At 41.9% G+C, this 25,494-nt stretch overlaps 1 protein-coding gene across 12 annotated transcripts in view; it reads right to left on the bottom strand.

Moving 5' to 3' along the window:
* The window catches only part of baiap2b (BAR/IMD domain containing adaptor protein 2b), a 71,208-nt gene that overhangs the window by 9,553 nt on the left and 36,161 nt on the right, over positions 1–25,494 (bottom strand). For 8 of the 12 annotated variants that reach the window (XM_040014462.1, XM_040014463.1, XM_040014466.1 and 5 more), the window contains 10 exons: positions 20,701–20,712; positions 20,043–20,104; positions 19,075–19,146; positions 17,738–17,875; positions 7,563–7,715; positions 4,681–4,917; positions 3,620–3,824; positions 2,352–2,553; positions 1,945–2,025; positions 544–712 (listed from right to left, as the gene is read on the bottom strand). In XM_040014462.1, the coding sequence (XP_039870396.1) occupies positions 544–712; positions 1,945–2,025; positions 2,352–2,553; positions 3,620–3,824; positions 4,681–4,917; positions 7,563–7,715; positions 17,738–17,875; positions 19,075–19,146; positions 20,043–20,104; positions 20,701–20,712 (1,331 nt within the window). The remainder of the gene's footprint in view (positions 1–543; positions 713–1,944; positions 2,026–2,351; positions 2,554–3,619; positions 3,825–4,680; positions 4,918–7,562; positions 7,716–17,737; positions 17,876–19,074; positions 19,147–20,042; positions 20,105–20,700; positions 20,713–25,494) is intronic. The other 4 variants (XM_040014465.1, XM_040014473.1, XM_040014467.1 and 1 more) reach the window with 2 other exon arrangements.

Genomic DNA, 25,494 nt, shown 5'->3' with positions numbered 1-25,494 from the left:
CAGCAGAGATGTTTCAAAGCTTGATGTTACATGACTGCTGAGCAATTAGGCATCGCCCACATGTAATGTTCCAGGTGAGGCGTAGGAGGGAAGGTGGGCCAGTAGTGAAGTTTACCGTTGCGTAAGGCTACTTTTGATTTTTCCTTCTGAAAAATTAAGCTGCCTCCATCACCACAGCTGCCTTCTCTTTAGTCTGGCTGAACGCCGACTCTGTTATCAGCTGATGCCTGTCAGAAGCACTTCCTTCAGCGACAGCGGTAGACCTCTGCAATCTGAGCTGTGCCTCATCTTACACTCGACCCTCTGTGACCAGGAATGTGAAGCAAGGCAGAGCTGATTTGTGCGTTTATGTAAGCTAAGAGAGAGCGAGTCAAAGCGAAGCATCTCCGGCTGGCAGCACGTAGGGGGAAGCTACCTCCAAACTTTCTGAGACAGACGAGATCTTTGCCAGGTTTCGTGAGACTGCTCGTGTGTCATGTGTGAACCCATGTGGGTGGATGCGAGTTTGCATGTGTTTGTGTGCTTGTTTTGCAGGCCCCCCACCTGTGAGAAGCCTGGCACCGCCACACTGTAGGGGCGTTGTTGTCTGCCGTGCAGCGCAGCAGCGCTCTGTGCTGCCATACGGGAGTGGATGCCATAATCAGGGACGGGGAGAGCCATGTCTTCTCTCTCTAGAAGGTTGCCCGTGCTGCTGCTTTTGCCATGGTGGAGACTAGAAACACAAAGAAGTACACAGAAAAGGAGGAAACTGTAAATCATGTGATCCCCCATCGGGCAATTCCTCCTGGGCCAATCAGGCGCTAACATTTGATGTCTCTAGGTAGGGAAGGTATATGGGCGAGTCATCAGGGGACTGATTTTGATTTTGGAAGTACTTTTATGATTGGTTTGCTTTTGCTGCAAGGTACAATATCATTTTGAGTGCTGGAGCAGTGCAATCACATTATATTTATGCAATGTAATACAATAACATGCATTATAACATGCATTACTGTTCCCAGTATGAGTACGTCATATCACAGTGTTATTTTGAGGCAGTATAGCCTAGAGTCTGATATTTGTATATAGAGTTTGTTATGTTTGTTTGTGTGTGTGTGTGTGTGTGTGTGTTCCTGTCTAGCTATCTTTGTGAGGACTGAAAACTGCTTGTGAGGACACACAACCTGGTCCTCACAAAGGCATTTAAAGCCATTTTTGAGGCTCAAAATGTGGTTTTAGTGTCAGGGTTACAATTAGGTTATGGTTAGGTTTAGGGTAAGGGGCTAGGGAAAGCATTATGTCAATGAAGGTCCTCACTAGGATAGCTGAACGGGGTTGTGTGTGTGTGTGTGAGACCACCTCCCTCCCCTCCTCGTTCATTGCTTCATCGATGTGTGACTACGTTCAGCAGACAGAGGCTTTCACCAGCTCCTAAGTGCATTTTTTGTGTGTGGGATGCTTCGTCTTCGGTGGGGTTTGTGTCATCCTTCACACAGCATCAAATCCCAACCAAAGCATTTCAGAAGATTTTAGCCAGGGTCTTTTATTTTGAAAATTGATCAGCTTCCTAATGCTTTTCCTGCCCATTTCATCTGCTCTGTGCAGTTTGACATGACTTTGGCCAAAATACACTCGCTGTGCATTTTGTGCCGCACAGAACAGAGAGCCGTTTCTGGGATGCTTCTGAAAAATGCTTCAGTGCATTTGATGGACTCACAAGCACTGTACATGGGCACAATTACATCATTGCTGAAATACAACGCAGCTCCACCCCGCTGCCCGAGTAAGGAGTAACATCTCACATTAATATTTATGTAAAAACCCCAACTCTACTGGTAAAGGAGATCTGGCAGGTTAACCAACAAAATCATTAAGTTTCTGTGAATAATATTAATATTTAACTTAATAACATTCAGTTTGATTATGCATTCAAAACAATGAAGTCTGCAAAGTGCAAACACCCACTTGTGTACTCGAAGTTGCCGCATCGAGTCTCCTTCGCCATCAGTGATCACCCGTGTGTAGGAGAAGGGAAACCAGCCACGCCTGCAGAAGGAGGTCATCAAATATAAACAACACAAAAACCAAATGCACAGCATTGGCTGACCTGTTCACCTACAGTCTGCAGTTGCCGCTGCCTCTGCAACCCACTTTGCAACCCTTCAGCTCCTCCACTTCATGCTGATCATGCCATTTCTGACTTATTTAACATTATGTCTGTTTGTCGCAGATTCCTCTATTCTGTCACTCCTCTCTCCAAGTGGGCCGAATATAAATCACTGCAGGTGGAAATAACCACTCAGCTTTGACTACAGTGATCCTGACAGAACTGCATTTGTCGCTTTTTTTGCTGCATTTCATTTTGCACTCACATCCTTGTCTTCTCATTCTCTCCATAGTGCCAGCCATCACGGGCCTCGGGTACCAGCAGGGTAATCACGTCGCCCTCAGCGAAGCTAAGCAGCGTGCTGTTGTCACCGGCAGCATGGGAGAAGACGGCCTGGACACGAGTTCTTCCGTTTCTCTCCAGACCTGCTGCCATGGAGCTGGACCGGGGCAGCGTGCGGGTCTCTGCTGGAGATGAGGAGGAGGAGGAAGAGAGTTGTTATCACACTGCCATAAACTTCAGTTTTTGCTACAAAGCCCTTAACGATGCTTGAAACATACAGAATGTCTACAGGGATTTTATTCAATGTAGATTTTTATATTATTCACATTTTTGTGAAATATTCTCCCCTGAATCTATTTTTATTCAGAAATGTACCGTCTTACTTTGGTTTTATTATCACATCTCCTTCTATTCCCACTTGCTTTGGCCTCTTTCTTATTAAAACGGCACCGAGCATGTGTGTGGCAGCCGGGTCATCTCATTAGCTTTTTCTATATCTGAGATGCAGTAATTCTTTTCTGGAAATATACCTTCCAGTACATTCACTGTGATTAAAAGCACGCTGAATGCCAAGTTAAATTTGCTTTTCGAGATATTTTCATTTTGCCACTAAACAGCAGAACAACTCCACAACAAGCTGGCAAACTCACCGCCCTGAAATAACACTGGCTCACAATATTCTTATGCCAAGCAAACGATGGTCTTTTCATATATCCAGCTGCCGGAAACAAAGAGAACCATTTATTTGGAGTGCCGTTTTCTATCCTCTTGAATATTACTGCTGTAATTATGTTGTTTTTTCCTCAGACTTTGCTCTTTTGTGTTTTCACCTATATCTGACTGCTTTATATGTGACTGCTAGAGGTTCCTTTCTTCTTGAAGCTAAGTCTCGTCGTCACTTTGCTGTTTATTGCTGTGCAGAGAGACACTGTGGAGCTTTCTTTGTGAAACGAGCTGCTAGAGCTGGGGCTGAAATAAGGCTGATAAGACTGAACCAGACTGCAAATGTTCTCTAAAACTAAAACAGCCATGCAGGACTGGAGAACGTGTCTGCCACTTTTATATTACATATAGTCTTTTGAGCCTTTCTTAATTTTAAAATACATTTAGGATTGTGAAGTCAGTTAACGAGTCCTTTCATCAGCCTCCTTGCTCAGCAGAAAAGTGCAGCGTTAGTGTGATTATTGCCAGGACTTATGTTAGATTAAACACCACGACAGAATAAATGTAGCCCACAGTGTGTGTCCTTACTCAGTGTGGTCTTGCTCTTGGCTGGGGCGGCCTTGCGCACAGGTAGGGTGTTGGAGTACACCTCGCCTCCGTGCCGCTGAGTCTGCGGTGAGGCTTTGCCCTGGGCGATTTTGCCCTCCATCCACTGCTGGTAGTCTTCTCCTCCATGAACGCCGGCCGTACCATTCATCACAGGCATCCCTCCTTCCACACCTCCCATCAGCCTCTGCATGCAGGCAATTAAAATGCAAACATTTTTTCTCGTTACGTCACAAAAGGCTGTTACGCAACATCTTGAAGCTCATTAGTGATAATGAAGGAGGAGAGCAGATCTGGGTCATGAAATTGTGATTAGTGAAAACACTATTTGAGTTCACGCTGATTTGAAGATAAGCTTAAGGAGTAGCTGGGAGACGGCAAAAAGAATTTCAAAGTATATTTAGTCTGCCGTTATAAAACTCTACTAATCTGCACCACCGTAATTAAAATGATGAAGTCTTTGAATCTTGAAAGTCTGTGTTCATTTTTGAGCCTGCAGGAGGAGAAGGAAGGGGGCAGGGTGCCAAAGAGCCTGAGGATATAAGGACCAAATGATTTCATTTCCCTTGACCCAGATTTTGTGAGGATGTGTTGAGGGATTCCCCGATGCAGTTGACCGCTTGTCTGGGCTTCTCATTCTCAAACCTCAAGAGTTAGAAAGTGCCCATAACCTAAAACTCTTTAAAAACAGACTGACATAGCTTCTGGGTGCATTCTTTCTAACTGCCTGCAGGGGGCGACTCTTTGAACTGTGCTGTTTCAAATGGCTAGAAACAGTGAAAACAGCAGAAGACTTCATGGAAATTCACTAACCAGTGAGTGACATCATGGTGGCTACACCCATCTTTTACATACAGTCTATTGTACATTGTAGTCTAAGCTTGAATCCTGAGTCCTCTCTATCACAACAAGCCCACAGCAAAGCTCACTGGAACACAATAGTAACAGATGTTTATTTCTAACACGTAAGTGAGTGTGAAGAAACAAAGCACACGGGTGTACCAGTGTTTGGCAAACTAAATCAGGCCAGAAGAAGAACTCACCTGCTGTCCCATGCCACCGCTGGCCCTGAGGGCTGCCAGCTCTGGAGGCACTGGCAGGGGTTTAGCACCAGGAATAGGCTCAGAGATGGGAAGGCCGGGGTGATGAGCACCAGGAGGCATGGTGCCCGTTGCACCACTCATCTGCTGGGCCAGAAACATGGCACGGTCTGGCAGTTTGTTGGGCTCGGCACAAGCCTGCTGCCACAGTGGGATCTTCTGAGTTAAAAGCTCCTTCCCCTGAAAGAAAGACATGAGAAATACTTGGTAGTCAAAATAATGTGTAAGTTTTAAATCATTTGAATCTGTAGCTGAAAGGAAATGAGAGGGTACTAGCAGAGCGCAGCGGATCCGCCAAAGTCACTACTCACTTTACAACTTCTTCTGCACATGCGCCGTATGCCACTTAAGCAGTTATGTAATATTCCAGAAAGAAATAAAATATTTCTTATTTGTAAGAAAAAACCTGGCTGACAAAAAGAGGAAAAAAGCTCACAGATGTGCTGTGAATATCACTTTTTGTGGCGCAATAAACAGGTAAAGCTGGAGCTCCACAGCGTGAGTTGTTAATTTTTCTGTTTTTTTTGGGAGCAGCGCTTGCCCCTGTTTGCTGTGGGTGTACATATATTTCTCTAGTTTGTTTACCTTCTGAAATAAAGCCGCTTCTGTAAGTGTTTTTTTCCCCTGTGGGCATCAATATAACAACACTTTTTTTTTTTTTTTTTTTTACATAATCCAAGCAGACAAAAAGGTGATGCAAGGAAAAAGGAAAAAGGAGAAAGAACACGCAGTCAGCGCAGGCCACGAGGGATGAGAAGCCATACATTATACAGTAGTTCAGTTACATAAAGATACTTCTCATTTGCATTTGTCATCAGTGAATAAATGATGAAGTTCTGAGTTTTCATGAATAAAGAAAGACAGCGAGCAGAATCTGCTCTGCAAACAGCTTTTAACCACGCCAGGCTGGTGTGGAGGATAAACACAGCGTGGTTCCAAGGTTGTCTGGCCCCGCTGAGTGCATGTGGGCCACAGTGTCAGGTGTCTGCGTGTGGGCTGGATGATCAAACAAACTCACACATACACAAAGGGAAAAAAAGTGCAGCAAGAACTAATTCGCACTGATAAAGTGACATCATGTAAGTGGCGATTCAAACTTGTTCTCTACGGAGAGTTTGGTCGACGGGCTCAGAGACGGCCGTGTCAGCTCACGCCGCCTGTGGCTATGAGGCTGTGAGTACACAACATACGTAGATTATCCACAGTTAATGCAGCTTTTGTTGTTTCAGGGGACTTAAATTATCACTGAACAAAGCAGGTCAGAAGGAAACACTGTTAGCGCTTCCTTTTTGTACCTGCATCAGTGAAATTGCGATGAATGAAGTATGACCCACGCAAAGCTTTGTGTTTTCATCAAAATCTCTCTCGGTTCATGTGGATGTTGGCGAAAAAGATGAGTCATAACAATCTAAGCTTTTCACATAGTTAAGGTGGAGCGTAGGTGGGCAGAGCTTTAGCAGTGATGACAGAAATCGACAAGGAGAAGGCGGCTCTGTTTTCTTTCATTCTTTCTTTTCGGCTGATTGACAACAGCACGAGAGAGCCGCTCGCCTACAGTAACTAATAAAACACGAGATTTCCCAAAGTAACAGAGAGCTTCAGCAGTCATCTCACAGTACATGTACTCCTGAGGGTAACTAAGAAGTACCGGACCTGCAGGGTTTCAACAGTTCAGTGGAGCGAAGCAGCAATAACTTAGGATTACATTTCATTTCTAATACTCTTACAACCAAAGAAACGACGACATAGTGATACCTCAGCTGCTTCCCTGAGTATGAAGCAACTACCTGGTCCTGAGCTTCACAACCACCCAAAAATACATTTACATAAATCTAAATAAATAGGGTGACTACAAATGATTATTATCATCACCACATGAGTTTAATTCAACTATCAGAGTCTTTCAGAGCCTCACATCCACTGAAAAAGCTGAAAGTGGGAACCGTTTTTTCAAAAATAAGTATTAATGTGAACTCCTCTAAGACAATTTTTTTAAGGCTGTTTAATCATCACAGCAGCAGTTTGTGTTCTGTGCTTCCTCCCTCTGTCTATCAATCACCCATTCAGACACTTCACACCCACACACAGTGAGTCTGAACCAAGTGTTCTTGCAGAAGTAGGTCACTCTCCCTCCCACCGACCTCCACACTCCCTCCCATCCTCCTCTTCTACATCCTCTCGCACTTCCCTTTGCCACTTTTTTAAAAAAAATAATTGACATTTTACATTTGTACAAAACAGACAAAACAGGAAACGGACATTTTCACATTTTACCATTTGTGAGGGAGTGCGATACAGGACAGAGTCGTGATTGGCTGATGCATCTGAGGCGTCTTTAGGGTTTTTGATGGAATTAATACATGAAAAATGCAGAAGGTCACCGCGAATGGTAAAGGAAGACGATAAAGCGGCACACGTCTCCTATCACAGCTTGTACGGTATGTGCGGTAAAAGTGGCAGAAAACATGATCATTCATTTGGAGTGAAATAGTGGATTTTAGTGCTTTAGTGCTTGTACTGCGTAAGGGTGCAGAATGAGCCATTCTGCACCCTTACGCGCAGCATTTTAGCCTGCTACCCTTATTGGGAAATGCCTCAGTTACCAGTGAGCTATGAATGTGGTCCTACCACGACCAACAGTCAATGAGAAGACCAATCGTGTTGTTGTGATGTCACAGCCTTGTGACTGTAAAAACAAAGATAACTAAAAAAAAACTAAAACTTTTAAAACCTATAAAAGTTCTTGTTTTTTCAGGTTTTGGAACAACATAAATGATGGTGCTGTGGGAGCAACAGCAATTCAAACATATCAAATATCTTCTCACCTTGTTGTGGTAGACGCTGCTGTTTTTGGCCACAGCACACTGACGGTCCACCAGGAAGCAGTACCTCCTCCTCTCCTCAGACAGAGCGTTCTTGTAGCCCTCAGCGATGTAGTTATCCAGCTCACTCTGCTTATTACTGATGGCCTCCACATACTAGGAGCAAAAAGAAAGCACATGAAACAAAAACATGGAGGACAATCTTAATCCAGACACTCGACCGATAATACAAGTTTCAAGGAAAAAGTAGGACGCCATAAACTGGACTGGAAATGCGCAACATCTACTCCGGTGATTAATAAACTGATACACTCTGGAGTAAGTTTTTAAGAACAAAATCTCTTTCCAGAAATGTATTTTTACAGAAGTTCAGGGATGCGGTGTCTTGATTATTCTCAAAACCCCCGAAAACTGTTATGTGAAGTGGGTGAATCAACCGTTTAACAATCAAAGCTTTAAATGACTTCAGATAATGGACAGAATTTCGATGGCTCAGGCATCATACATCACAATCGTGACATATAAAAAGCAGACAAATTGGGCTTTCGTGTGCCGCCTTGAAAATTAAATCGAAAATGTCACAGCACATCAGACCTGAAAACCGTGAATTAGACAGAAAGAAGTCAGGCCCCTCAGGCTGTCTGATCACACATCTATTATGTGATCACAGTGACTGGTGCTCTAAATTTCCCGCAGATTAGTTGAAATCCGCTCTTTCCGAGCTATATCGAGCTTTTAAACTCATTCAACCTCCTTCACCGGCTCAGCCCACTGAGTCCATTTAGTGCTTGTACTGCGTAAGGGTGCAGAATGGCTCCTCTCCACCAAACAAGTGGAGCCACTCGTCCACATCCACAATCACCTTGAGGCACACAAAGGCAAAATTAGAATGAACGCAGGCTCGCTTACGTAAGTGAAAACATTCAGATTCCCACGGTGTCACATAATGTGAAACAACAAGTGCCAGACAGCAAGGAGCTCCTGGATGAGGCGTTAATGACCGCGGCTCGGTGGTTTGCAGGGAAACTTAGAAGCCTACGCACTGTCATGTGCAACTGGCTGTTTGAACTAGCACCAGTGCTGTGGATGGCAGACTGGAGCTTTTAAAAAAGAGAAAGCAGCACTTAAATGACCTAACACTGCGCTATAACCACCATCACACACTAAGCAGCACCAGATGTACTAATTAGTCCTTTAATGAAGCATAATCATGTGTTCTTTAGAAAATATTCCTGCCTCACCATCAACATCACACTTACCTACAACTTGGGAAACTGAATGTATAAAAAGAAATCATCTGAAGTATTTTATGCAAAGCTGAAATTTACTGGACTGCTTGAATTCTTTGTTATCAGGTTGCCCTAAAAGCTCCCCGAAAAGCCTTCAGTTGATCTGGAACGCTGTAGCGAGAGTACCAGAGCGCATATTTCTCCCATATTAGCTTCTCTTTATTGGCTTTCTATTAAATTCAGAATTTAATTTAAAAGCCTTCTGCTCACATGCAAGGCCTTGAATGATCAGGCCTCAGTATATCTTAAAGACCTCATAGTGCTATATTATCCCAACAGAGCACTTTGCTCTCAGACTGCGGGCTGGTTTGGGGTTCTTCGAGTTTCTAACAGTAGAATGGGAGGCGGAGCCTTCAGCTCAGACCCGTCTCCTATGGAACCGGTTTGGGATCACCAAACAAACAAACAAACACCCTCTTCTCCAGATTAGCCTCAAAACGTTCCTTCTGGATAAATCTTATAATTAGGGCTGGATCAGGTCACCCTAAACCATCCCTTAGTTGTGCTGCTATAAGCTCGCGTAACCTTCTCACAGCAACCTGAGCCCCGTTTAGGTACTATTAATTCACGTCATTACCTGACCCTCGACCACTTTTGTCCATAGTTTGTGTTTTCACAGCTCTTTAAACCGGTTCACTCCAGTTAAACTGATTTTTCACACTGTAGATGTATTTTATTGACATGATATTCATTTCTGTTTTATCTGTGCCAAAAATCCCTTTTGGGGTCGTGTCAGGAAGAGCGTCTGGTGTAAAACACATGTGGAGCTACTCTCTGTGGCAACAACCTCGTGACAAAGGGGAAAGCTGACTCTTTTCTGACTCTTTAAAAAAGCTTCTTCAGACTTTTTCTGTATATAATTGAATAGAAATAAGAATTCGCTGAACTTATTAAAGAAAATCTCAATTTTAAAAGCAAAACTGAACAATATCGTCACAGTAAGCTTGTGTTCATGTGAAGCTTTAGCTCATCCTTTAAATAGTAAGTGCTCCAATTAAAATGTAGCCATGGCGCTCTGCCGGCTGAGAGATTTAATTAAAAATCATCTGTGGAAATAAATGTGCAGGCACCAAAATAACACTATCACGCAATCTAATGCACAGAGATCAACATTAAAACAGGAAGGCTTTCACTTCCGCTCGTCCTTATTGAGGAAATTGGCCGTGAAGACATTATTGTGAAATAAGCAGTGGTGGATTTTCTATCTGCTGATGTTACATTTAGGAGTTAAGTGAGGGCTTTTGCAGAGAGTGGTTCATCATGCATTTAATTGTTTAGGCTTGTAATTCTCTATGGAACCGACTAACTCTAGAAATATTTATTTTTCCTGCTTTTTAACCAATAACACTCTCATAGCCACGCAGTGTTGATGACAGTGTAATACTGTGCCGAACCTTAACTACATATGCTCGTTAGCTTTACGATAATCCTTCACTGGGGGTCATTTACACACTTTATCACTGCGAGTGCTTTAAAACTCTGTCGAGATTATGACTGTAATAAAAGTAGGAATAAATAAGAGTGTGGTACGATTATTTGATCTATGTCATCTCCACTCCTTACTGAACCTGTGTCTTCATACAGACGGTCACTGGTCTTCAGGAAGAAGACACATTCACAGCGATCGGCTGTGTGTGCTGGTGTTGGTGTTTAATGAGTCTAATAGACCCCGACTGACAGGTAAGATGTGGCAACAGCTGCAGACAACCAGCAATTAATCTCATCCTTTCACTCTTCACTACAAAGTGATTACAGTTGGAAGCACAGAGCCCCATTTGTGCCGGAGACTAGGTTGAGTGCAGTCATGAAAAATATGCATATAACCTATTCCTGCGACATATTTGACAGTTGATATTACAAAGATTTTGGACATCTGAACTATTTAAATTCTGGTTGGGGGTTTAAATCCTACCACACGAAGAGACACAAGCTCGGTTTTCTTTTGCATTTTAATCAAAGTTCAGCCAACTTTTTGTTTGTTCTTCTGCGTCTAAGTTTTATGTTAATTATCACCAATTTCAGGTTAAAATGAAAACAAAATATTAGTAAAAGAGCATCCGTTACTTTGGAGACAAAGTTAGAGCGGGATGGCTGAGATGGTCTGGGCATTTGCAGAGGAGGGAGGGTGGATATACTGGATATACTGGACAAAAGGTGTTAAAGATGGAAAAGAGGAAGACCTCAGAGAAGACTCATGGATGTAATGAAGGGAGACATGTCGAGGGTTTGTGTGACAGGATGAAATGAAGAGAGATGATCCACTGTGGCTTAAAAGTTGACAAAAATAAAGCAACTCTTTTGTTAAAAACTGGATACTATGTAAGATTCTGTCTACAAGTATCTATAGTTTAACCAAAGACAGAAAGCATGACTGCTCATGCTAAAATCATCCTTTTTTTCCAAAAGTGAAACATATACCCATTAATTATGAGCCTTTTTCACCACCCAGTTTCTGTGATGGGGTGAATAATGTGCTCTGTGCACTCCTCATAGGCAGGTGGTAAAAGTCAGTGCTGCACAATAAAGACATTCATGTGGCTGAATCTGGTTATTTAGCAGAAAAGAGCAATCTCTTAGAACTAAACAAAGTTGTTTATGTAGGCGAACAAAGGCTGAACATGCACCAATCACCCACACTGGAATATTAAATGGTGACAAAAAAGTGGCAGCAGCAGAGGAAGATGAAGGCCATTCATGAGTCATATAAACAGCGGAGGTGGAGCCGCTTGCAGGTATCGCATTCCGACCGTCGCGAGGTTAGAGCGGCCAGAAGGGTGCAGTCAATCACCGGGAAGTGACTGATGGAGCGGTTTCCCCCTCCGTCAGCTCTCTGCCTGATTTCCTGAGAATTTTACTCTTTAAGAGTTACAGGAAATAAATCTGCGGTTTACCGAGGAGGTCACTTGTTTATTTACTGAATTCCTCGTGATTATGTCATCTTCCTAGAATGCCATGTGAACTCAAAAGGAAACCGAAAAATGTAAAAGGAGACATTTAATTAGCAGAAGCTGCCAAACCGGTCTCCTCTATCTGAAGCCTAAAGCCTTCCTCCTCTAAGATCCTTTACTCACAGCATGTAGACATAAAGGGCTGCAAGCTTAGACTAAACTGTAGTCCCTGAATGTGTTTTGGGGCATAACTCATTTTCTTTATTCTATTTAGGATTTATTGCAGACGTACTGCGTTATAACGGGTCTGGTATTAAAACCTAGTTTAAAAAGCCATACTGTATTTACACATGGTTGATCTATCTAAAGAGACTGTATAAGGAAGGGGGGGAATATTTGGCAACAGCAGCTTTTTGGTTTATCATCATCATAATAATATTGCATAATGTAATAATAATTACATTTAAGTAGGCCGAAACAATGACAAGTAGAAAAATCAAGTGTAGCTACAGTAGAAGAATCAAAATAAAACTTTAACCTCCTCGAAAAGACCAAAAACTTGAATAAACGAGGAGTATGTCAATGTAATCTCTCAGATCATGAATTCTGTTATATCTTAAATAATCCTTATGCTGCCATTGCATATGCATGAGAAAGGAACGTATATGGAATATGTTTATAAAAGCATCCCTGGATAATTGATATACTGCACATCCAAGTGCATTTCTTCACCACAGCTCCTTCTCCATTATTCATGCAGCTTCAGTACATTAAGCCTGATCACCCTCAGATATGGAGCCCTAATTAGATTCCTACTTGCTTTTCATGTTACTGCCAATCAGCCACTCTTCACCCAAAAGCTCCGCCTTTACACAAATATAAATCTGGCCAAACACTGCTTCTGGTTTCTGCTGACAGTGAGCCCGATCAGCATTTAAGGCCTGTGCACAGAGGGAGATGGTGTCCAAGTAATCACCGAGTTTTCACATTAAAGATGGTCTAAATCACTGGTGCAAAAACTCTGCTGAGTATGAAACATGTCTGTCTGTGGTGGAAACGGCCATTCAAAAAGCTTATCGGTACCGTTTGCAGCGTTTTCTTCAAAATGACACCGAGCTGCGCAGAGGGATGTTAAGCAGTGTACGGCTGTAGGTAAATTCATTCATTACATGGAGAGGTTAAAGACTACCTCCACATCCAGCTCTTACAGCTAAAGCTTTCTGTGTCTCACTGAGAGGAAAGTAAACGCAAACTGCCAAAAGGGCGAAAGTAATAACAGACTATTGTGTTAACTCCCTCCAGAGGAGCCTGCCAGCCATAAAAATAAAATGAAATTGATTTTGATGTCTCAGCGCTGATCCTAGTCATAAGAAACCCAAATAGTAAGGTCCCATCTTCATGAGTAGAAGGCCTACAGCATATGTGTTTCAAATAAAACCTGCTTATCAGATACATGTGGCAGACTTCTAACAACAACAACAACAACATAATAATAATAACAATAATAAAATCCCCAAAAGGGAGCTGATCCTATAGACGGTACATAAAAGATGGACCTAGCCACAAGCAATGTTTTTTATTTTTTTTAAGTTAGAAATCATCCAAATATAATTCCATCGAAGTCAGCAGGTGTAAATTTATAGCTGAAAACAGAAAGGGTGACATCGTGGTTGCTATGCCCATCGTTTATATACCGTTTATGCTGTAATTTTGGATATTAGCAGGATAGTTTTGAACTCGGATATCAGAAAGTAGCGTATGATATCTAACAAGCAGGGTTCAGAGTTATTAAACTATAATTACATTTACAGTATATAACCTATTTGTATTTCATGCTATATTTGGTGTCTGTTTTACAGCTGATCAGAAATCAGTATTGTAATGTGAGCAAAGGGTGCGATTCTATTCTTTGCATCTGAAATGATCACAACAAAAAAGCGTCGGCGCATAAATGTAGAAACAACCGCATCTCTTTCCATTCGTAACATTTCCATTAAAGCGACTTATCAACCGAGCCTGGTTATGTAACGCAGAAATGTGTCTGATGGAGCCAGCTAAGTGTGTTTACACGTGAAGAACAAGAGCACACAAGCGGCAGAGGGAGATCATTAATCACAGCCAAGCTGGCTACGAGCTGACTTCCTCTTATCTTCAACAAGACGCCCATAAAAAAAAAATAAACACACACAGAAACAAAGAAAAAGGTTTTAACTATGCACAGTTCTCACTTACCTCTCATCAGCCTCGCATTCCTCTCATGATGAGATTGTAGTTTTGATTGGTGTTACTGCTGATTAATGTGAATATCTGTGACATCGTTGCTCAATATGCAGAAATATTCATTAAACAAGTGTCTGCAGACATGTTCTGTCCCTTTATGAAACACACGAAGGATCTGTGTCCTGTGTCATCTCACAGTTTCTGTAAGCTGCACATAAAATGGACGAGCTGAAGTCTCTGCAATCAATCAGTGTGGGAAGATTCAGAGTTGGCCCCGAACAGAAGAGATCTCAGAAAGACGAGACTTTCTTCAGAAAAGTGTGGAAAAGCATGCTGGTGTATTTTTCTCAGTAGGACATCGATGATATAGGAGACCGCAGTGAGTCGAACAAGCGTATAAAGGGAAATGGCTCTGTGCTGATGAGAGACCGCCGACGAGACTTCATTCAAGTGCCAGTGCGACTCGATTACGGCTAATTATAATGCAAATTCATCAAATACTTTTTATTACTAGTACTGTCTCTAAAAGTAGTAAAAGGCCATGTCAGTCTTGTTTTGTAAAAACTAGCATAAAAAGCACAGAGTATATTTATTTACAATAATCTAAAAATAAAAACAACTCGCTAACGCTCATATTTGACAGGATGACGATACAACTATTGCTAAATTACTGAAGATTATTCAGTCATGTTGTTTTATATTCAGTGTTTTCCTGAGTTTAGAGTTCATGAATATCAAAGGAGAAGAAAATGGTTTCTTTTTTATTCTATTCAGCTTTTTTAAAAAACATTTTATTTCTCTTCTTATCATCCTGGGATTCTGCAAATGTACTGACCTTGTAACTCTTGCAGCATTAATCATAATGTGAAGCACTGATGTTGATATTCTTTCCATTGAAACATGATAATGTTAAACTGGAGGATGAATAAAACTGTTCTAATGAGCATAACCTAAACCTAGAGTCCAAATAACAAACACATCAGACTGTGTGCTGTGCTTAAAGAGAAGTTTTGCTGCCCCTGAGAACTGCCCGCTTTAATATTAACATCAGTCTTGAGCTGGAGGAACGAGCGGCAGTTACTTTAATCTGTGTTTTCTCTTCCTCGCTGCTCTAGAAGGCACCAGTGAGCTGTGCCATCATTTAATTAAAAGTTAGACAGTGGAGGATGCTGTAGTGATGGCCTCATTTCATGGAAGGAAGTAAGCAAACTTTCAAGCTTGCTGCTGCCAGAAAACACCCAGATCCTTGCTGTATGCCATGCTACAAAAAGGCAGATCTGTGTTTCACCTTTGCCTGGTGTCACTTGTTCCTGCCAAGACCTGATTCCCACGAGAGCCCTTATGATGCACAACAAGAATCTGGCCTTTTAAACATGCTGTTGCCCTCTGACTGTGCTAAGGCTAGTCAGGAGGCCACAGTACATGCTAGCATACTCAAAAGGTGAAGACGTGGCTGCTCTTGCTCTTGCTCGGATCTTTCACACCCAATAATACATTAAGGCCCAGAGGGAATGACAGACCCTGTGCTGGTGTTCCTCATGCTGCAGCTGAACCCCCCCACCCAGCCCCCCGTATCGATTTTTGGAACGACCGACTTGGCCGCCCCCTTCATGCTCCAGCAGCCATCCACTGCGGCAACACTAACAATTACACAATAATTACCTCCCTGCTGCTCCCACAAAGCAGCACAGGGCGACTTCTTCTGCCTTTATATGTGCTGCACAATTAGCTTTTTAACCTCTGATCCCTGTTTTCTTTGCAGTATAACGATAAGTTAAAACCACATTGTGCATGACTTCATGATATATGATGACCTCTCTTTCCGTACATTTTTGTAAGTTGGACCAGAACTGATCTCTAAATAGTATCAAGTCAGCTAACAATGACCGTAATACATTTCAGGGGAAGGGACAATACATACTTTGGACCAGTGCTCTGTTCAAACAGCAATAGCTGATGTGACAGAGAAATTACTTCTAAAGAGACGTGTGAACCTCTGTTTTTACCCAGTGCAGCTGCAGGTGAGAACTTGTTTTGTGCTTGACAGGCTGTCAGCAGATGAAGCCCCATATTCCTCTTTACACTGAGTTTAATTTGATATCGTAAGTGCTGACAACACATATAAGCTTCAGAGGTCCATCAATCATACATTCAGCATATTGCTAACACCCAAATATACAAACATAAACAAGTGTGTGTGACATTTGAGTAAGCAGACAGCCAGCTGTGGAGACAGCAAAATCTGCCTGAAACTGACTTTATGACGCTGCAGCTGTAACAAAAGCGATTTCCGGATTGAAGCCAATTAAGGCTAACCTATATAAGGCTGCATACGTGTGCAAACGTCAACTAAGAAGCATAAGAACATAAAAGGATATCATCTTCCTTCCCTTTGCATCCTCACTCTCTATCAGCCTGTCAGATCACAGCAGCTAACAGCAGCATCTCCTGTGCAGGTTGTATAAGAGGGCACGCCCACCATGTGTCACCGCAACACCTACAGATGAGAGCGCAGAGACTTGCACCGTCTAATCACGCCTCCGCTCAAGCAGTTACCGGGACACGAGAGAAATATGCCTCACTCAACCCATTCACCTGGCCTAGATACTGTCAACAAATATTATGCAACGCCGATAAGTGCAGCAACTAATGACACAGATAAATGATTAAAAGTTGTGGGAGTGCATTGAACAGTTACCAAATAGATGTAGTCAAGCTCCTTTTATCATAATGCTTGGTTTTTTCTTAAACTGGTGCAACACCGGCGATCATAGCCATGTTAGCTTCGGTTAACATGGCTCATATTATATTGGTGCTATATAAATAAAACTGAATTTAATTTACAGAAATTTAAATCTAGCAGGACATAAGCAATTTTTATGCATCAGCATCTATTTTGCTTCTGTTGCTTTGTCAGATCTTTTCTTTAGGTGCAACATCTCTACAGATTCTTTGATTTATTAGTATAATATATAAGAGTTTCATCACTTTTTTCCCATAGACTTTTTATTTGGGTTCTTAAGGTATTTTATACACATTTTAGAGGCAACATTTAAACAGCATGTACAGGATAATGCTCGTTACCCAAATCATCAGTCTGGTAGGTCTAAAACCCACATGGCTTTATTTTGTCTACTCTATTGGGGAGTAGACTAAATATTACTATGTCTGTTGGCATCTACTGTTTTATGATCTACACTAAAACTCCAGTCTCAATTAAAATTTGTGTGTTGTTGTCTGAGTGGTAACATTCGCTATCTCCATTCCCCCTCAGAGACCGGGTACACGAAGCACGAATGCACGGTCGGGGGCCACATCCCATTCAGCTCAGCACGTCCTATCCCATCAGCACCGGCAGCAGTCACGGATTACTAGGCGCACTGAGGCTCAAATCCCATCAGGAGGAGGGAAAGCATCTGTGAGCCAGGAGGAGCCGAGTGTGTGGTAGACTGAAAAGTCAGCACGAGTTCACTAAAAGTCTCTGTTGGCGTTTCGAATTTTGACACTGCTGAAATAAAGATGGAGTGAATTATGTGAAACAGACATTTTCACCAGAAGCTGACTGGCAGGTTGTCTGCGCCACATGCTGGCCTGAAGCCAGCCGGATCACATTTTTTTGGCACTGGCATTTGTAGCCATGCTGCCATGCATTTTCTAAAAGAGGTCCTGCAGATAGCCATACGGATACTGGTGATCCATAGACATCTGCTTTTTTCTTTATTGATCCACTGAAGGAGCTGCACACATTTACATTGACCGACACACACACTCACACACTGACCTGCATCTCCTTGTCCCCATATTTGGACGGGTGCTTGCTGCCCTGGCTCTTCCGGCGCAGTTTCTTTAGCTCTGCCTGGCACTTCTCCAAACTCTCCCCTTTGCTCTTGTGCTCCATCTGGTACTTCTTCAGTGCAGCCTGGGGGGGAAGGGGGGCAGCACAAAGTCAGCAGGAGCTGCTCGCACATGTCAGCATCAGCAGATGATGTTTCACACTGACAGAGGCAGACATTTATTTGACAAGTGGTCAGCTTCTGCATCACTGAGACAGGAGAACAGAGGTCTCTTATTTCTCCTCCTCACTCCCAATATTTTGTTTCCTGATCGGATGTTTTTCTTTTCTTTGTGTATCACATGTATGTATCACAACATCAACTGTAGCGTGTTCATGTCAATAGTATGCATTATATAATATGTTCCTAACAACTTAAAGGAACATGCAAATCAAATTAAAGCATTCATTTGAAAACATATTTGAGTGACATTCATCCAAAAGCCCTCCAAGAGTGACAAACAAATTCTTTGTTTAGCATTACATAACGCTCTGGGGGCTGATTCCAAACACAGATCACCCCAAATAAATTCCTCCACTTAATTTTGTTCTTTTTGTGCAAAACTCCTCAGTTTCCCAGAATTTCTCACTATTCACGGGACAGAATAGGATGTGATTTATGTAACTTGCTGCAGTGGTTTGGATGAAAGCCGGCGGAAAATTAAGGAGTGCATTTTGACTCCGAGCCAGTGATTTTATGTGAATGTGGTTCATACTGTATTCCACATAAATTCACTCCCATGAGAGGTCCAACAGGATGTTTTATTCAAGCTCGTGGTGGGGCAGGTGTCCTGTTACATAATGAATCTGAATATTATGCCATCAGAATCTCCTCAAGCAGTAATTCTTATCACAAGTGGTTTTCATAAAATTCATGCAATTAAGCCGGGATCTTTTTTTCCTTAAAATGAAACATGAAGAAGTACCCAACGAATGTCCATGAAATGCTTCAGGAAAGCACAAGGTAGACGTAACTAAACGGTATCATTGTCTATGAACGTCTACAACATTTTAGAGATGAATGAAATTGACTGAATCAAGTAAAGGCTAGCTAGTGTCCATCAGTTAGTCTTCTTTTAGCGCTGCTTTGGTCTCCACCAGTTTCTGCAGGTGGTTTCTAAACCAGTCTGCAGCTTTGATTCCAACAGCACACTTGTTGTGTGCTGTTGGAATCAAAGTGATGCGTTTGAACTAAACAGCAACAGTGTAGCCAAACCAAAACAATAAGCTAGAAGAGGCTGAAAGGCCCATTAGAGCGGCACAGTTTGTGAAGAAGGGAATCTCACATTCAGGTATCGCGCGTCCAGCTCGACCTTCTTCTCCAGCTCTGTGAGCAGCTCGTTGTGGAACGACTTTAACTGCAAGACACAGAAAAGCCTCAAACACAATGCAAGAAACAACAAAATGCACTGAAACCTCAAGCAGTCACATGATCAACCACAGCAGATTATTTTTAAAACAGGAATGTCACTCATGAGTTAGTGTTGGTGCAGAGGAATGCCGTGAAGTGTGAGACTTTTCCAGTTACAATGCAAATAAAGGAGGGTGTCTGGCAGTGTGCACCGAGTTTGCTGCCTGTGTGCACGTATAAGCTGAGAGAACACAGGACAGTATAGACTGGATTCTGCACATAATATACTGTGACCTTCCTTCTCTCCTTTGGATATGTTCATATAACCCAAGTTCTATTTAACTTGCTGAGAGTCAGCACCGAATGAAATATTTGCATAAAAATTTAATATTTGCTCAGTTTCTAATCTGCATCTTGTACCACTGCACAAAAAAATATCATCATTACCTTGAATCTTTGACACCTATTATCCAAAAGATCAAGGATTCCAGTTTCAAAATACCCTTTAACACAATTTGCATAAACATTAAAGACAGGATGCTCCTCGCTGTTTCTTTTTGTTGACTGAGCGTTTCCTTCTAATGTTGCCACAATTGGCCAATTTACTCTTTGCTGGATTCAAATAAAGACCTTTTGGAGAAGTGAAATGAGAATGTTTTCAGTCTGTAATGACTGTAATTTACATATCAGAGTATCAGTAAACAAACCATAGCAAATAAAGAGAGTTGCTGCCATTAGAAACTGGATTTACAGTAGAAGCTACTCGTGTACAGTAGGGAGAGTGTCTTGCTGGGTATTAAATGTTAAAATATATCGTGTGACTCCAAAGCAACCATCCCACAATCCGTCTGGCTCGAGGCTTAAGAACTGCTGATTTTAGCAACACCACCACCACATGCTCACCATCTCCTCAAGCTGGATCTGGATCTGTCTGTGCACTTCAGCCATCTGAAAGAGCACATCCCCTGGAGAGAGAAGACAAAGAAAGACAATAAACAAAAAGAGAGAAGGGAGGGGAGGGAGAGAGGGAAAAAAGATAGCGATATTAAATCATTCAAACTCTGTGTGAGAGCAACACACATCGTGCAAAAAGAGAGACCATGCAGCTGCGCAAAACAGATGAGAGACAGGTGTACGGTGTCGAGGGAAGAGGACAAAATGAGACAGCTCGTGATATCGACGAAGCAGACGAAACTCAAAACAGTGACAAAAATTAAAAGTGCACTCGAGAAATATGCGCTAATGAATGAAAAATGAAAAATAAGAGTGTTAACCAAGAAACCTACTGAAAGTATGTGGATTTCCCTTTTACCAAGAGCTTACAACACTACTGCTAAGAAACACACAGGAACAGCATGGTAAAAGAAAAAATCTTTAGTATTTCATCCTTGCAATAAGACATATGTATTACTACAACATAACAGGGGGAAACACCAAAAAGCAGACCCCAGAAAGAAACCAAAGCTAAAAATAGAGAACGAAACAAAACACAAAAAACTAAGTAGAAAGTAAAGGATGATTCATGCAGCCAGGGAGGTGCGCATTGTTTTAAGATACCTACATGCTGCCTCTTCTGAATACGCAATGCATTGTAAAAAAACAAAAAACAAAAAAAGGAACAAAAAGATCTAGTTTGAGCAAAGAACAGAGGGATAGAGACCTGAAGAGACAGTGACAGATCAAACTACCCCAGGAAAAATGAGACACACAACAAGATTTCACACAGAAAAACACTCAGACAGGCAGTTAGTCTGACCCTGCCCTTACTTACAAACCATCTACGTGCTCTCCGCATCACCAGAGCTCAGACGGACACTGGATTTTTCATGCAGATGTTAGGACTGACTAAAAACTGGGGTATTAATTTGGTCGTGAAATGTATTATTTAAATGTTCGTGTCGGCTTCTTGTTTGTCAACGAAATACTGTCCAGCGTATGGAAATCAACACACGTAAATAGGGAAAAACTGATATACTGGCAATTTTGTTGTTTTGATATTCATCAATAATTTTGGATTGGCTACATTTTAAAAAATTGTGAAATTACATATTTCTTTTTAAACATATTTTTATCTGAATCCAAGCACCTTTTAAAACATCAGCCCAGATCAGTGCATCCCTACTTGTATGCTTTGTAAATTCTCAAATTTCAGTATCTGCCTCAAAAACCCAGCATCAGTGAAGCTCTACAAACAAGGTAATATACTTTAATACTAAAAAGTAATGTACTAGTAACATTATATATGACCTATAAATGAAAGGAAAGCTAATATTCTCACATGCCTTAAGAAAATAATAGTTAATCATCTATAAAAACAAAAACACACATCTCATAGAACATCCTGTACATGTACTGCAGTTTCTTATTGCACATCTACCATAATATTTGGAAATACAGAAGTTTTTCCCTTTTCTTAGACAATATAAGGATATAATATTAACAATATAAGACACTAAGTAAACCGCTCTTGGTATTTTATGAAAAAGCCTAAATTAAAGTACATCTTACAGCTGCAGCGGCACCATAAAGCACCCGATTTATTCCAAATGAACCCACTAATATATATTAATGTCACTCATCTGCCTCCTGCATAATGCATGCTGACATTAGATAATGTACGCCGCTGCAGCGCTGACTTGAAGTGAGTCTGAGCGAAGGGTGTATGCGAGTGTGTTGGTAGACCTGTGAACACCGGACAGTGGACAGTCAGAGGGGACACAGAGAGTGGGCTGCCTGGACAGGATTAATGGGCTTAATGGAAGTGCTGTGTTCATGCAGATGAGATAGAGGGGATTTAGGAAAGGTCGGAGCAGGAGGAGGTGGGGGCAGAGGTGGAAGGAAAAGAAGTTTATATTTACTTAAGGGGACTGGATTTAAGTCTGCATCCAAGCTTCTGCTAAATAACTTGAGTATTTCAGATAGATGTATAGCAGCTGAGGTCAATACCAGCCTTTTTTCTTGCCGCCCTACTTTCTCCTATTTGCTTCATTTGCAACAGCTTCTGCCTGTCACTGTCAGTATAATAAAATAATCTTATTAGTCCTACAAAACACACAAAGTAAATGGTTTCTGTTTTCTTGCTAATAGCTATCAGAGCCGTGCAGCACATCCCTCTTTTGTAAATTTGCTGTCACCAGTTTCTCAGTACAAGATTTTAACTTCTGCAAGATGTCATCCTGGCTGCCCTTTAACCTCACACAAAACTCCAATGTCACACACGAGGCAAACCTGACTCATGCATGCAGAACAGAAAGCCACACAGGGGAGTTGAGCCCACAGCCCTTCTCATCCAACGCACCAGCTTACTTTAAAGCCTCCTGCTTCCTTATGAAAATGCACCGAAAGGCTATAACGCTGTGGAAGTGTCTGACTGCCGGCGAATAGGGCGTTGGGGCCAGCGAGGCAGATAAATGCACTGATGTGTACTTTCAAAACTCTCCTTTGATTCTTGGAGGACACCCAACGCACATTCCCATCCCATCCATTAATAAACAGCCGCTGGCCATCGACAAGCGACGGCGACCGGGCTGAACTCAAGCACCTCTATCACACACAACTGCACCAATGTTGATTTCAGCCAGAGGGGGGTAGCAGAATACTGAAGAGAGGGCGCAATTAAAGGGGCATTCATTTCTAGAATATAACAAAATATCAGATTCTTGGGGAGGATTCAACTTCCTTGTTAATTTATTTCTATTATTCTCATTTCTGGCCATTTTCCTTTATATTTCCCTCTGAGAAAATATTCAGAATTTCTCACCATATATTAGCAGAAAATGTCCAAATAGAGAGAAACGAGTGTGTTAAATCACACAGGTAGCCCTCAGACATTAGTTTCCATACTTCCTCCCTCACTGCCAACAAAACTGCCTCTCAGCTGGTAATAACATTTAAAAAACTGGCCTTGGTCATATTTCTGGGTTTTTAAATATGTACCTGCAGGCTAATTTACGTTGTTCTTCATTGTCCCTGAGGAGGAAGACTTCTCTCTCTGATTCTCATCCCCTTGCAGGTCAGAGTTCCGTCTCCACATCAACATACTGAGAGCATCTCACTTTAACTTTAGAGACATTCACTTCACTTTAAACTTTAGAGCAGCAGATGGTGACTGAAAGGTCGCCCTGCCACCAGCTGCTGAAGCATATAAAAATAAATAAATCCTCGTTTGAGCTTTTATGCCTCCAAGGGCAGTTCTGACTGATAACAAGCTGGCATGGGAGCATAACTATCACCACAATGTCTGCAATTTAGTAAGAGACAAGCGGCTGAACAATGAAGCAACGCATATGTGCCAAAAACTGCAATACCTCTAATGACCACTTGAGGCAGGCTCTAAAAGTGAGACGGTTACGTTTAAATATTCAACTTTACAGCAGAAATAAGCAAGTTTGCAGCCTGCTACCAAAAACTGAACCACACAGCTTTACTACATTTGTGCTGTTATTGCCTTTATTGGCACTTTTATCAAATTATCTGATAAATATGCTCTACTGAGAGGTAGACCTTCAGTTACGGTGGTGTTCTGGTGTTTTATTTGTCAAGCAGCACAATAATAAACAGCAATACACTATACAGTGCAAAGCCAACAGCAGATCTCAGTATGGCTGCACCGATCTTCTATAAATAAGTAAAATTTGAAAGGCATCTCCTGATCCATTTGCCAAAGTTCAATACTATTACAGCCAATGGGAACAAGGGTCAAAAAATTAAAACCAACTTGTAATAAAGAAAAAAACTGTTAAAGAGCCAACAGGTCTCACAGTGCTGCTCTGTGGCTTTGACCCACAGGCTTTTATCACCTGGAAAATCCCCAAATTCCTGGATGTTCTTGTTTAATTGCACCCATCTAATCCAAAATCTCTCCACCTTGCATTGTGAAATATCGGACTTCTACCCGGCAGAAGTAAGCTGCTTACTGTTAATCAGAGCCGATCACAACATCTGAGGCTTAAAGGGGAGTAAAACACTCAGCACACGCAGGTCCAGATCAATTAAAGATTAAATACACAATCGCTGCTTTTGTCTGCAAAATGTTCTCACAAACCAAGACTCAAGCAGGCCACACTCTCACAGTTAGTCGCATTGTCTTCCACCTAGGATGACATTGTTCCTTCATGCTGTTCTTGGAAAAATTAACACAAAAGGACACATCTAGCTAACAAATGAAAACCTAATGCTCAAAAGCAATTAAGTGAGATTCAAAGGTTTACAGCACACATGAGAAAAACACAACAGCTCAACAGCCTCTAAACCCATCATAGATGGGCTGAGAAATAATGACTCATAAATGCTGAGAAACCAAAAGTGGAGTAAAGTTGATTTTAAAAGAAAAAAAGCAGCAATCACAGTTCGCTCAACACTCCAGTGACTCAACTGCCAAACCACACTCTGTCAGTGGATATGTACAGTAAGAGCAGTTCAGACTGCAGGGTGGGAACAAGCCCATTACTCATTTGGGCAACCAAAGGGCAGCGCTAACATCTGGGTTTATTACCCCAGCTACTTTTCCATGCAGCTCCTGGGCTTTAAAGAGTGAGAAGGAGGGAGTGAGCCACAGTTAATGGCCATATGAAGGAAAGTGTTTTATGTAGTGTGCATCTCTGCAGGGACTGTATTATAGAAGGCTGAAAGCAAACAAGCAGCTCTAATCCCCAGAAAGCTGCAGTGAAGGGAGTACAAGGTGCTGCGGGGAGATTTGTCCTCCACAATGCCGCATGATTGACACCGTTATTGTTGTGCTCTTCTGGGTCTTTAATTTTGCTAAACACCGGCTGCATCAGGGTGCATATAAACACCCCCGAGAACATGTGCAAATTTCCCCAGAAGTAGTAACAATGCTTGATTTAGCATTCAGATTTTAAGTATCCACTTGACAACAAAGTAATAACAAGTTTTTTTGTTGTACTCGCAGTTAATCAGCATAACATTTGGTGCGTCTGTAGTCCAGCTATAATCCTGCACTCCACCTGGCAGTAAAAACCCAAGCTGACATGCTAAAAGCTGTCACTGCGTTTCATCTTATAAATTACAATAAGGGCACAAATCCCGCTGAAGTGAGTGTAAACATGTCATCTTAGATCTGGGCTGTTTGACGTCTTCGCTTCTGCAGTTTATCGGAAAGAAAAATGAATCTTTTAAAAGCGCGATCGAGCTACAGGAGATCGATAGGAATGACTGGCTATACATAATCATTACGTGGTGGCTGATGGGGTGCTAAATGAAGAGTGATCATCTGTGGCAGAAGATGCAAGCTGCTACAAAGACGCAGGCACAGAGTGGTGGATGGGATTTCGACAAATCAACAGAGACCCAGGCAGGTAAACACAATTCGTGTCATCTTAAATCATTACTTCTG

Source organism: Simochromis diagramma, unplaced genomic scaffold (genome assembly GCF_900408965.1).
Source record: "Simochromis diagramma unplaced genomic scaffold, fSimDia1.1 OVJJ01000669.1, whole genome shotgun sequence".
Classification (NCBI taxonomy): domain Eukaryota; kingdom Metazoa; phylum Chordata; class Actinopteri; order Cichliformes; family Cichlidae; genus Simochromis; species Simochromis diagramma.
The sequence above is the reverse complement of the archived record's forward strand: the minus strand, read 5'-3'. Positions and strand labels throughout refer to the sequence as shown.